Source organism: Grus americana, chromosome 4 (genome assembly GCF_028858705.1).
Source record: "Grus americana isolate bGruAme1 chromosome 4, bGruAme1.mat, whole genome shotgun sequence".
In the NCBI taxonomy this organism is placed as follows: Eukaryota; Metazoa; Chordata; class Aves; order Gruiformes; family Gruidae; genus Grus; species Grus americana.
Genome location: NC_072855.1, coordinates 27,575,861 through 27,589,887, shown reverse-complemented (window position 1 = coordinate 27,589,887; position 14,027 = coordinate 27,575,861). Strand labels below are relative to the sequence as shown.

Here is a 14,027-nt window from a genome sequence, read left to right as displayed (position 1 = left end):
CCAAAAAACCCCAAACCTTAAAAAAATACCAAGGATGATATTTACAAGGTTTATTCAATAAAGAGAGAGATAATAAGTGCAAACTACATTTCTTGAAGCTGTTTTACAATTCTGGTCTTCCCAAGCTTTTCTAAAAAAGTTGATTTCAAAAACAAGGGGCAATATTAAATAGGATGCAACATTATTGTCTTTACAAGTACTAATAAAAAACACTAAGCGTGATTTTTCTGGTTATCTCTCATCATCTTCAAAAGCCTAGCATGAAACTTTTAATCCTGGTTTAGTTTTGCACAAACTGAAAGGAGAACACTTTCATGAGCACTAGGGACTCACAGAGTTTCTCAATACTTACAAATTACATACACCCCGAAACACTCCCAAGCACTGAGCTGACTGTCACAGGATGGCCTGTGTACAAGCTAGTAAAACATTTGCTGGCTGCAAAAACAGGGAACCTATTTCCCACGTGCAGAACTGGAATAGGATGGAGTATTAAACATATCCTGCATATTTTTGTGCCTGATCTCATTAATATCCCCACTGAAACACCTACTACCTCTGCTGCTTTCTCACTGGCTTTGTGCAGCACATGGCAATATGCAATTCTAGATGGAGCACTCACATCAGGGTCAGGCTCTCCTGTTCCTCTGCACTTTGCCGTGGCCTCCCTGTCTTTTCAAAACTTGAGGGTAGAGGAGGCAGAGAAGTACAAGCAGCCGTCTATTTGCCTGACAGTATATCGTGACACAGGACTACAGGTATACTGTGTGCCTGCACTGTGACTTCCTGAGAAAAGATAATCAGAATATTGATTTTCCCATCATGTGTGCAGTTAAAATAGAAAGTCTATTCATGTAAGAGTCTGAAATGACCAATGCTAGCTAAATTCTGAAGCACTGCCATGTGGGCTGCAATCCATTTGACTCCATATTCATATATTCAACTCCATACAAACCTCCATATTCAAGCTATTCACATTTTTCTGAAGGAGATGCTTAAGACCAGCTAGAATTCAACCACCCAAGACGGATGTCTTATTCCCCTCATCACTCAGCAGGCCACATTCTGGCAATGGTCCTGCAGCTGGTGTGAATCAGCCTACCCACACTTTAATCAGGCCGCCTAACTGGGCGAACAAGAGTCAGCACAGAGCAAATGCCCATACGTAAATCCCTTGTCATTCACTCCTTAACAGCTGTCACAGTACCCCTTGCAAAAAGGCCTCAAAACCAGTCAGTCTTCTTCACATATAAAACTTCCATGAAGCACTAGACTAAACAGCAATTCCCTGTAGAAAGAAGGAAAAAAAAAAAAAAGTGTTTCCTCATTGCACAGAGCTTGAGGCAGAGGCACAACTTTTGTCTTAAGCCTGCAAAGGACCCTGTGCTTGGTACCCCTTATTTCTTTCTACCTTTAGAAACAGCTTCAGTTCACAAAAGATACCATACGAGTCAAGTGGACTACCTGTTGTACACATTTCAGCCCAGTCATGTTCCTGGAAGGGCTGGAAAGTCTCACTCATTCAGCTCAAGGGAGGAGCAGATTAGGAGAGGGGAGAGAGAGAAGAAAGGACAGAAATGGTGACCATCTAAACTGTGCACTCTGAAAGGAACAAGCTTAAACAACAGCTGAGCACGTGATCAAAAATTTCTCTCAACAGCATCCCTGCACACATCAAGAACATTTCCCCACTACAGGGGCACAGCCAACCATCAATTTGTGCACTCGTACCAACGAGGCAGCTGACACGCATCAGTAACGAGGGAAAGGTTTCATCTGGAGGAAATGTGGCAGGCAGCTCTGCCTGCTGCTTCAGGCGGAGATGCTTGAAAGAGATGCTTGTGGAGAAATACCCTGGCACTCCAGACACACACAGGAACACAACCAGCATCAGCTCTCTCTACATGGCAAAATGAAGTAGTACTGAGCAGGAGACTCCAGTGCTGAACCCCTACTTTGAAGAACTGAGGAGTTCACCAGCAATAAGGTAATAGGGTGATGATACAATACTTAAGTCACACGCCTCTCCCCTCATCACCTTTAATGCCTACCCTGTAGTGATCGACTCTTATGTTTGGAACCAGCTGGCACTGGGTAACCATCTGGTTGGGTACAGATTCTACTAGAATGCATGTAGGAAGCACTGACATGTGGCAAGTGAGAACGGAAATGGAAAACAAAAGCATAGGGTGCTTATCTGCTATTGTGTATAGCTTCATAAACTGACTCAAAGCCTTGCCAATGAAAATTAAGATGGTGCTAAATATTAGCTAGATGCTATTCCTGGCATCACAGAATCTTGTTTCCTATTTTACTGGAAAATACTTCCAATGGGATTGTTGCGTAAAACATAAACCCAAAAGACATCACATGCCATGTACTCCCTGGCTTGTGGAAACGTGGCGAGATCTAACCAAGGAAGCTTTGAAGAAAGCTGTGACAAGTACAGGGGTGCATGAGTGTGTGAAACTATCCTCAGTGTTTGCAACCAGCAACCAAAGCTGCCAGATGGGTTTGGTCCCCTCAGGCTTATGTCCAGAAGACAAATGAAGTTACCAGAAACGCAGCTTTAGTCAGAGAAAAACAGGCGGCTATTGACCCTGTGGCATTAAATGGAGTACAGTTACCTACCACTCTCTTCACATTCTTTCAGAGCTCTGAAAATTAAAAAAAAAAAAAAAACACCCAAACTTTTCTTCACTGCAGTTTTCTTCCTTGTCCCTGGTCATCACCCTCTAAAAGGTTTCAGTTGCTATGTTATTTTGTATCCTTATTCCTGAGATGCACATCCGGTACACAGCAGAGTTTAATTCAGCAAAGGGAAAAGAGCTAGTCTTTTTGTTTGGTTTTGTTTTGGGTTTTGTTTGTTTGGTTTGGGGTTTTTTTAAGCCTTTTCATCAATTATCTGTTTCTCAACCTCTACATTTAATGCCTTACTTGACAAATATTTTCACTGCAACCTTTTGGGCTTCTTAGAGTCTTTCCTGCATGTCAACATCCATCTGAGTCATTTTCCTTCACAGGTCCCAACTTTGAGCAGGATCCTTTGTTCTTCACACCAAAAAGGAGAGGATCTGAAGGGATAACCACTTTGTCAAAAGATGAGATTCAGCCTTCTAAGCTCAGGTGGCCCTCCTCGGGTAAAACTTGATGCAGGTTGGTTACTACTGAAGTACATTCAGTTTAAATTCCTAGTCACTTAAAAACAGAGATTAGACACCTAAGATTTGCATGTTTAAAAAAAGCAACACAAAAATCACCCAATCATAGCAGATACATAAAAATCAGATCACCATGACTCATAAATGATTTAATACTTAACAGAAGGGGCCATTAAGAAAAAAATTGAAAAAGTGTATCACAGAAATACTGTTTTGAAAAGCAACAGAAAAACACTGGGATTTTAAATATTATGACTGTGAGATTTTAAGAAATCTCTAATGCTACTCAATGAAACCTAATAAGGAATTAAGATTTTTGTCTAATTGCTAGTAACAACATTCAGTGCACACAGAGCATTTCACATCTACTACTAATTAGAAAGGAAAACCTGAAGAATGGCTTGGGAAAAATCATACCCTATGCATTAGCATACTAACAAGGAGAGGCAGAATTGCTCACAAAAGACAGGGAATTTGTCTGAGAGCATGTCTAATAGAAGTAATTTAGATAATGTTGCCAAGTTAGCTAAAAGGGAACAGACACAGAAGGTTGCTTAGAATTTGGAGGCAGCAGGAAAAAGCGCAAGAAGTTCCACTGAGCGTAGAATAGTGCATCACGTATTCTCTGAGCTCCTGGAGAACATGCAACACCGGGGGGAGTCCCTTATCTGAATTTTAAGAGTTTTTCATTAGCGATGAACATAGTGAATTTTCAAGTTGTGGAAACACACAGAACCTGTGCGAACAATCTCAGTTTCCTATTAACAACTTCATGTGCAGGGTGATAAACAAAGCCAATGGACTAGGGCAGAACAAGGAATATATGGTAGGGTCATACCTATATAGGGCAGAGCTAGGAATGGAATGACAGAGATGGGAAGCCTGAGAGACCGTTGAATGACGCTGTTCTGCCAAGGGAAACGAGGGTAACACAAACAGCCGTTCTTGCTGTACCATCCATTCAGGCACGCTCCACTCGCATCTTGTTAAGGCAGCAGGTAGCAAGTATACAGCAGGGTAAAAATCCTCAGAAACCATCTACCACCATGAGATCACGGTAAGTAAAGGTTTTAGGGAAGTGGAGAAGCCCATTCTTGCTGCCCTCAGGGACACAAGCTGGCAACAGCGGAGAGAAAGGGAATAGACAACCCTAGAAGGGCAGCAGGGAGCTGATGAAGAACAGCACAGATGGATGCTTGACTATGAGAAAATAATTAAGTAGTATCTTACATTGAGCTTACATTTCATAGAATTGGGCTCACCTGGGGAAGAAAAGGATGTCCCCTACAGTTCTGGGGATGTGACTTCAGGCCTATAGGTACTTAAGTGCCTAGAAATACCAAAGAAATGTGTTAACTAGTCTGCTGCATGTAGTAGTTCACCACTGAAGTGTTACACGTGGTCCACACAGGTAGGAAAAAAACAATGGAAATCTAGAAGCAAAACTTAGTTTTTTACATAGGATCTGAAAATCACAACCTCCACTGCAGCATACCCTGAAACAGTGAGAGCAGCAGAGATTCAGAGCATGACTCAAAAAGTGGCACAAGAAAAAACAATTTTCCTGAGTACCTCATAAAACTTCTGAGATAAAAACTTTATAGGAAGATCAGGCATAAGCTAAATTAAGTTGCTGATATCTGAAATTCAAAAAAAGACAGATTTTGGAACAAAGGATATTTTTATTGGTTGCCTGCCAAGCTCCAGAGACTCCAGTAGGATTTATTTTTCTTCACAAGTTTGCAAATACATCTTTCATGCCCTTGGCAAAATATTACTCAATCTTTCTAAGCCACCTTGCAATAGTTCAAGTCAGGTTACCAGAAAATGTATTAGTGTTCATATGAGTAGTCCTGATTTTTTTTTTGTTCCTTCCCTTTATTAGCTTGCCCCCCTTTAGCCTTCAATCATTATGTTTGTACTGTAAATTATACTCCTGCCCAGTAAACAGATTTATCCTGGTTTTCTAAGATGGTAGGATCTCAGCAAAGCCCATGGCATTTGCATACACTCAGAATCACATAGCTTCCTCTTTTCTTCCCCACCCCATTTCCTTACTCAGTTCTGAAGAGCAGCCTTTAAGACATTAACCATTTCCCAGCCAGCAAGATCTATCACACTATAGCTGTTTCAATTATAGCTTAACCACATCTGTAAGATTGCAACTGCTTTTAAAGTAAAAAAAAAGATGTCAATGCCCTACCTACTGTTTTTGCAATAACTATAAACTGCCTTTTTTTTATAGCTACTTGAAGCAAAGGGAAGCTTTTCTCACTAAGATCTCAGTGTGCCACCTGCTTCCCCCAGAATAACAGCTCTAAGAGAAGGCCTCACACAAAGGCCCTACACTAGCTTAGCCTATGAAGCAGATCAGTACTTTTACAGCAGCCTCCACCCGCCCCAACCACACAGGCAGCTCCCTAGACCCTCCCCTAAGGGCAGGGGCCTCCTCCACCCATACCCTACCCCTGCAACAAGCAAACAGAAGCAAAGAGACAACACCCACTACCCCTCAAGGAGCCCCACTGCTGGCCCCGAATCCCGCCTTAAGGAGGCCGCTGCCCCTGCGCATGCGCGGCACCGCCCACCCGTGCAGCTATTTCCGGTCCTCTCCAGGTGTTTCCGGGTTGCGCGCCTGGTTCTGTTGGCGGTGGGAGGGCAGGCGCTGTGGGGCGCTCCGGCGGGTGGCGGTCCCCGTCCTCCCTCCCGGTGCCGGTCCGTGCCGCTCTGCTTCTGCTGGCGCCTGCTGTGGGCTCTGCTGGGGGTGAGTGGGGCTGGGCAGGGTCGGGTTGTTTGGCGGGTGCGTGAGGCTGGGCCCGGCTGTGCAGGCTGCAGTGGTGGCCGCAGGCCCCTGGTCAGGGGGAGGCCGTCGGGCCTTGGGGAGCTGTGCTGGCGGGCTGGGGGCCGTCCGGCAGTAGGTGCCTTCCTCTAACAGTGCACACTCACCAACCTCCCCAAAAGGGAGCTGTACCCCCCCCCCAGCCGAAAATCCGTGGTCGTTCTGGTGCCCGCTGGCGAGCGTCTCCTCTGTTGGAGAGCATCACCGTGTTCTCTGGGTAGAGTCGTTAAAGCTTTGTGAGGCGGCCCTAACGCCGCGGGATCTCCTTCTGGTGGCCTGTTTTTGTGTCCTCCTTGAGGAAATGTGAGCGTTAAACTTTTCCTGTGGAACAGCACTTCCTCTGCGAAGGTGAGTTTGACTTGTCACGGTTTTACTGTCCGGGGAGAGGAAGCAGCACGGTCAGCGCAAGGTGGTGTTCGTTTCCTTCCTCCTTCAGTGTGAAGAGCAGGTGTGTGACCCTGTTAAGCACTATTGCAGCTTAATTCATATTTCTTCTAAAAGTGGCGTCTCATTTTGGGTCACGCAAGGGTAGTGTGTGCTAGTGGTGGTTTGGCACCTAGCTGGCCTTAGCCTTCTGATAGCTGTGTTGTTTTCTGGCTAATGTCAGGCATGCTCAGACCTGGGAAGAGGAGAGCAATACATTGCAAACTAAAAGCCTCAGTCTTTCTGATAATTACCTGACTCTAGTAAGCAAAAACTCATGGAAAAATTAATTTCACTTAAATACAAGAGATGCTTGTGTACTTTTAACAGCCAAGCTTGTTTTCAAGCTATATCATCTTAATAGTTGATATAGTTATACTAAAAATCAGAGCCTAGAAAGAATGACTGACTGACTTCTGTTTAAAGTTATGTTGGGGGAAAAAAGTGACCTCATAGGTATTTTTTCCTGTGAATTGTAAAGACTTCAAATATCTCTAATGCTTTAACTTTTTTTTACAGATTAATAAGCTTACTAAAGCATTGTTATGAAGCTAGAATGGGAGTGAAAGGAGTTTTAATTGTTTACTTCCAGTTACATACTTTGAATATAGAAGCATGGGGTTATTCTAGGCCTTGTTTTTGAAATTTTAGGTATTCGGCTGGCCTTAAGAAAAAGGAGTTAATCTTAGTGTTGGTTGACTTGTTCGTTTGCTTTTATTTCAAGCAGAGTATTTCCTCTTTTGTAACAGTAACAACTAATTAAAAGATTGAAGTTCAACATGGCTTGTTCTCATTTTGGTTTAGCTTTTTCCTACAACTTATTTTAAATTAGTCTGTGAATTTTGATAAATATTTTGACTGTAATCTGTTACTTGGATTCTGTAGCTTTTGCTTTGATTGTCCAACAGTCTAGCTTGAACAAGGGCCACAAGAGTGCAATGTGCTTATGCAAGTAAAATATCCTTTATTTAGCACTATAAGTCATCTGTATAAAAGGTCACTTTTTATCTCTTCCGTAATCTAAGAGTTTTGCAACTATTCATATGGTGCTTATTTTTAAAGTTTTGACATTTTCTCCAGGTTTAAGTTGATTTTATCATACAAGTTCTTCACTGCCATAATGAGGCTAGTAATTCTTGAAGATTATGATCAGGCTAGTGAATGGGCAGCAAAATACATCTGTAATCGTATTATCCAATTCAAGCCAAGTCAAGGAAGATATTTCACGCTTGGTCTACCAACAGGCAAGTTTCATTTAAAGCCTATGTAAATGACTAAACCTAGAACTATGTTTGTGTCATTGCTAACAGATACAGTATTTAAAATCGCAACTACGTTTTTTGGTAATACTCCAACATATTTCTTTTTAAATATGGATTTGATTTGTGTAGAAAGTTGTGATTTCTCAGTTTGAGAAGCTGAGAAACATTAAATGAGAAATGTAACAGATTTTTTATGTTGAAGAGCATTGTAGCAAAATTTTGACTATGAAGAGATTTCAATGAACTGAAAATGTTGTGCAGATACATAGAACAGTAGAAAAAATTTCTTTAACAGGGAGTACACCTTTGGGATGCTACAAAAAGCTGATAGAATATCACAAGAATGGAGATCTATCTTTCAAATATGTAAAGACTTTCAACATGGATGAATATGTAGGTAAGATGTGCTAATTATTTGACAACACACTATACTGATAATTTTTTTATTATTAAAACTGTTAAATACTTTATCAAAGCACAAGGTCAGTCTAGTATGTTTGTACTCCTATGTTAGACTTCTGTCTGTGAGGTCATCTTAACCATTTTTCTTTATTCCTTCATCCACGAAAATCCAAATAATAAATAGGTGGATCCTGGGCTAAATTCAGTACTTCACAATACTTCTGTAGAAAGTATGTTGTCATGTAATATTGTGACTGCATTTCTTTTGGAGACTTTACAGTCTTTGTGATAAGATGTATGCGAAGGGAATGTAAACAAATTACCTTGTGCATGCCAACAGGAAATCTTTCTTATCAATATAATTTCAAATACTGACCTAGGTTTGCCTTGCATGCCCTACATCGGTTACACATAGACTGGAATTAACGCTGTTTAGTTAAACTTGTAATGTGTTACTTTCACTCTAAATTATTTCAGGGCTTCCCAGAAATCATCCAGAGAGCTATCATTCCTACATGTGGAATAACTTCTTTAAACATATTGACATAGATCCAAATAATGCTCATATCCTTGATGGGAATGCTCCAGACTTACAGGCGGAATGTGATGCATTTGAAAAGAAAATTGAAGAAGCAGGGGGGATTGATCTGTTTGTTGGAGGTATGACAAAATGCTGTGTGGTTAGTTGTGGTTCAAACAAATACACTGACTCTTCAATGACTATTTTTGTAACTTAGCTAAACCCCCTGTTTTCAATTATGGTGTAAGTTCTGGACTAACAAAGAATCAGTGTGAATACCAAAGCGTAATAGTTGGTGTCCAAGTTTCTAATAACTTAATTTCAAGTAAGTTTGGAATGCTTTGTATTGAAAATGGGGAACCAAAAGGAAAGAATGAGTCTTAAAGCTTTTTTATTCGTTTACAATGTTTGAGGATAATTGTTGACTCGCAGGTCTGGAATGATTTACTTTTTTTAACTTTGAAAAGGCATTGGTCCAGATGGCCACATTGCATTCAATGAACCCGGATCAAGTTTGTCTTCAAGAACAAGATTAAAGACTTTAGCAATGGACACCATTTTGGCAAATGCTAAATACTTTGATGGAGACTTATCTAAAGTACCAACTATGGCGCTAACAGTTGGTGTGGGTACAGTGATGGATGCTAGAGAAGTAAGAACTCATTTAGTTCTAGTTGCATGTGTCTGTTTTTGAGACTAGTTGGTATTGATACTGGGATTGATAGTAAAGAGACCTTTGTTTTGCAGGTGATGATTCTTATAACAGGTGCACATAAGGCTTTTGCTTTGTACAAAGCAATTGAAGAAGGAGTCAATCATATGTGGACAGTTTCTGCTTTCCAGCAACACCCTCGTACTATCTTTGTGTGTGATGAAGATGCTACTTTAGAGCTAAGAGTTAAAACTGTGAAGTACTTTAAAGGTGAGCACTGAATCAGAGGTTACATGTATTAAAAAATTATTTAATTATATTCATTTAAGTCTGAGCCTTCCAACACTTTAGCTAAAATGTATAATGTTATATAGTCAAAATACTACATGTTAACTTATTTCTTGTGGATGGAAAAGTGCTGGGAGGCATAACTTGTCTTCCTTACATTCCTGACAAATCAACTTTGGAAAAATATTTCCTTTGCTTCCAATTTGAAATGATAGTTTAGTAATCTTCAACTGTATGTAAAACAGCAGCAGTGTGGTGTTCCAGAATACTGGTCTTAAATATACTGGAAAGTTTCACTTAAAGAAAACTTGATACATTTAATAATCTTGGTATATTTTTCATGCTGCTTTTGCTATGTGCTCTAATGTGCTGTCTAGTAAAATTGAAATGTGTGATACAGATTTTGAAGCCACCTGAGGACACTTTTCATACAGTGCAATTAGCGTAACAATCTATACTGATTTTTAATACACTGCAGCCTTTTACTGTGCTTTTCCTATTTGTAGCAGGTATATTGAGGCAAGCTTAAAGCTGAGATTTGTTTTTAGTCATTGGAAGTTCCTAGATGTGAATTCTGTTTCACTGAGTCTGTAGAAGCTCAGAAAAGTAGGTTTTTTCCTAACTATATTAGCACAGCAAATCCAATCATGTAAATCACTCATCTTTCTCACTAGCATGGAATACTTGTAGTCATCGAGGCACCTGAGATAAAGGCTTGTAATTTATGAAAGTACTTTATAGAGCATTATATCACCAGTGTCCATGTATGTATTAGACTGTAATTCTGGGATTGATGTGACTGTTATCCTGACATCGTTTGTGGCTAACTTGTTAATTTTGGATTTTTCAGTATCCTGTTCTTTGCTATGTAGTGTGTGTGTTAGTCTTTACCTGTATCACACTGCTAGATAGGGCTTATTCTTGTTTTCAAAGACAAACTCCTTTTAACTGCTTGGATAAATTTTAAATATTATCCTGTATTTCATATAAACAAAAGCTATGCTTGGGAAAGATATAAACCTAATGTAGAATTATTTGGTATGAGTGACACTGAAAACTGCTTTAAAAAATCAAGGGCTACATTACATGAATGTGTGCTATTGTGTCACACTGTATTTAAATACCCTGTAATACAGAGCAATAGAACTCTTAAAAAGATTGTTTACTTTAAACTTGCTTAATTTTACCTATTCTCAAATCAGTGAGGTTTTCCCCCTTTTAAGATGGAGGAGAAATCAATGTGGGTCAAACTTGGAATTATTTCTGAATCTTGATCTTCGGGTTAGACTTCTTAGGAAGCTAGGTAGTTCTTAATGACTGCTAATTGTGGCAGCTATTTACTGCAATTTTTCACCATTTAAAAAAATCTCAAGGAACTATATGAAGCTTCAAATCTTTTTGATAATCAAGTACTGCACTGGCTGGTAACTAGAATAACTCCACTTTTTTTCTTACTTTCTGAAAACCTATTAGAAGTTAAAATTATCAAGTGTACTTAAATGTTCTTATTGGAAAAAGGAAAGGTAACTTTCTTGCACAATGAAGTGGAAAATGACTTTTGAATTTACAAATTACTCTGCAGATAAGTTAATTCAGGATAGTTTTTCCACTTTGTGCATACTGCTCTTAAAACTGCAGCAATCTGTTTATTCAAAGCATACTGGAATATACAGTGAGACTTGACTTTGAAATAACTGCTTTGTCATCTATCAAGTAAGGACTCTGCATACCTTTAAAAAAGCTTATGCTTCTAACTGTTTTTCCTGAAACAATTTCACTAACAGGATTTAAATATCCTTCATTAAATATGGCAGAGGCAATACTTTGTAAGCAGTTTTCATGCCTCTAGGAAGTACGTAATTATCTCCTTTTCATTTCCCTTTTTTAGAAGAGAAAAACACTGCTAGGAAGTAAAATGCTTTAAAGTTCAAAACATAATTCTAGTTTGAGTAGTATGTGCAGCTGTTATTCTTTAAGTACAAATGGCTTTTGTATCAAATGTATACTTAATACTTACTGTTAAACTCCTGAAAAATATTACTGACTTCAGCTTTCCCATGTACGTCAACCCCAGTAGTTATCCTTCATGAAATCTAAGAAACTTTTCTTTAGTTATGTTGCCTTATAAGGTGGGTTTTCTTATTGCATAAATATCTGAAGCTAAGTCATTACCTCTAGAGACAACATGAGCTGGATTCTTGAGTCAGTTATGAGTGTGTTTGCTGTTTAGTATGGCTGAATGTGTCACTAAGTGAAGATGGAAATAGTAACATCTGCATTTTATATTAAATAATTGCACACTGATTAGAAGTAGATGCTGCATAAAATGCCTTTTGTTGCGGTCACCTACAGTAATGGCCTCAGATTGTACAGTTATTCAAGTTTCATGTTGCTGCAGTGACACTAAGTTTGCCACCAGATGCATCATGTAGCAAAGGTATTTGAATATTCTTTGCTGTAGATAATTACTAAAATGTGCACTACTGTCACACTTCTGTGGTTTTTAAGGAAACTTCTCTACTAATGTTGCATATTACTTAAATTTGTAATTTTAGAAGTTAATCCTTAGTTTGGTGCTAAAATGGACTTTTACTTTGCAGATTGTGAACACTGATCAGTTACTGTTATTAGTCCTTAAGGTGAAATGAGGTTAGAAACATACCAGTGACTGAATGTCATACAGACCTAGATGTAGGTAACCTTTTTACTAAGTTGTAACAAAGTAAACAAAGCAGCACCTTTTTTTTTTCCTATTGCTCCTTCTCTTCAGCACTTTTCAAAATCAAAATATCTTACCAGGAAAAAAAAATACTCCCCTAATCACAGCTGTGGATGACTTGTAAATGACAAAAAAAAAAACCCAGCTGGAATAGAAAACAGTTGAACTGCTGAAGTTATGAATCTGCATTAACAGTCTGGATACTTTAGTTTTGTCTGTATAGGACCACAAGTATGCTATTAGTGACAAAGACAGTAATAGCACAATGCTGTAACATTGCAATTCCAGCTGTAAAAGTATCATTATGTGTACATCTGATTTTTATGACAGATTTTGGTGTGAGGGAATTTTATGTTGCTGTTATGCAGTTTTTAATAAAATGGTAAGATGGGTGGATCCCATGTAGTCAATGCATTTGAAAGTATTCCAGATGTACTTTTTGATGGGTCTGTTATCAGAGAACTGTCTCATCTGTGCTCACTTTCTACTGAAGATGTCATTAGTATTCAAGTGATACAGGAATATATAGCCTGTCTTTAACTTCTGATTTTGAACTACTTCGAATAGTCATTGTTATTCTCTTCAGTGAACTACTTAAAATGTATACTTTGAAGCAAACTCCAAATAAAAATGTGGATAGAAAAAAACATGTTGAAAAAGTATAACTAATGTAAAGCTGGCATTGTTGCTTTCCCCCCAAGGTTTAATGCATGTGCACAATAAGCTTGTGGACCCACTGTACAGTATGAAAGAAAACTGAAAGAAGAATTGAAGAGGAACTCCATGTGGGTCAACAGCAACAGTTTTAGGTAGCAGATGAGTTCACTGCTATGCAATATGCTGAAAACTGTTCAAAATGGGGAATCCTAGGTACTGTATTTTTTAAAAGGTCCAATATCTGTACATTGACATTCCATCTGTTTGCTGTGTTGTACATTTTGCTTTAATGTTTGGAGTTCTGTTGTTGGCTGGTATATAACTAAATGGAACAGAACAAACCAGCGGGAGACTGCATGTTATGTGGGGGGGGGAAAGTAGAGCACTTATTCTAGCACAGCAATGTAATGCATCTGCCTCGTGTTACAGAAGATGATACTTTATTTCCAGGAAATTGTAATTTTTGGCTTGATTAGTGCAACTACATTTTGCATTTGTGTCTCTAGGCAGAATGGTTTTGGCCTTTGTCAATACTATGGACTTGTAATAGTTGTACAATTTCTACTATGAAATGTTCTGTTTACATATATCTAATGTACACTGAGCTTTTGCACTTGGTTGCCTTAAATTATCTTAAACAGTTTTGGGGCATCTCAAGTCCTGCTGTACAATTCAGGCAAATAAAAATACAAAAACAGTGCCTAAAAATGCACCAAATTCTTGAAAGTTGTAACTTATTCCACAGATAAAAATATTGAACTTCTGCCATAGCACTTTTTCTTCTCATGTGTTTCAAATTACTTTAGGAGTTTTATATTTTTGGTAATTGAGCTTTATACATAAGGAAAAATCTAAATGTTCCTTTCTCAAGGTACCTGTTTAATTGTACCATTGATGTTACTCTTAAATGCCTGAGAAGAGGTTAATTTACAGAAATATAATGTCTGCAAGTTTAATACATGATCATTTACAGTCAACTGTTAATCACTTTGCAAGTTACCTCTCATTGTATCATTAGAAACATTGAGCTGTTACAAGGAATGTTATTTCCTACTTTGAATATAAGTAAAACTTAGACATAAATCCATAATGTCAACATTGTTT

At 38.8% G+C, this 14,027-nt stretch overlaps 1 protein-coding gene and 1 long non-coding RNA gene across 3 annotated transcripts; one reads left to right on the top strand and one right to left on the bottom strand.

The window, feature by feature from the left end:
- Positions 1-76: 76 nt before the first annotated feature.
- Positions 77-5,712, bottom strand: LOC129206395 (uncharacterized). Its single transcript, XR_008577115.1, has 3 exons — positions 5,668-5,712; positions 4,424-4,491; positions 77-3,198 (listed from the first exon to the last, which is right to left on the bottom strand). It is a non-coding gene; the product is annotated as an uncharacterized LOC129206395 (long non-coding RNA).
- Positions 5,713-5,779: 67 nt separating this feature from the next.
- On the top strand, positions 5,780-14,010 carry GNPDA2 (glucosamine-6-phosphate deaminase 2). 2 transcript variants are annotated; one of them, XM_054823433.1, is made up of 8 exons: positions 5,780-5,925; positions 6,123-6,348; positions 7,504-7,667; positions 7,981-8,082; positions 8,565-8,747; positions 9,075-9,259; positions 9,355-9,529; positions 12,968-14,010. In XM_054823433.1, the coding sequence occupies exons 3-8, from the start codon at positions 7,544-7,546 to the stop codon at positions 13,024-13,026; spliced, it is 828 nt and encodes a 275-aa protein (XP_054679408.1). In that variant the 5' UTR covers positions 5,780-5,925; positions 6,123-6,348; positions 7,504-7,543; the 3' UTR covers positions 13,027-14,010. The 2 variants fall into 2 exon arrangements, with proteins under 2 accessions (XP_054679408.1, XP_054679407.1); XM_054823432.1 differs by lacking the exon at positions 6,123-6,348.
- The last annotated feature ends 17 nt before the right edge of the window (positions 14,011-14,027 follow it).

Coding starts and splice junctions, on each gene's coding strand:
- GNPDA2 (XM_054823432.1), top strand. CDS start 7,544: ATGAGGCTAGTAATTCTTGAAGATTATGATCAGGCTAGTGAATGGGCA. Junction 8,748..9,074: donor GATTGATCTGTTTGTTGGAG/GTATGACAAAAT, acceptor AACTTTGAAAAG/GCATTGGTCCAGATGGCCAC. Junction 9,260..9,354: donor CAGTGATGGATGCTAGAGAA/GTAAGAACTCAT, acceptor TTTGTTTTGCAG/GTGATGATTCTTATAACAGG.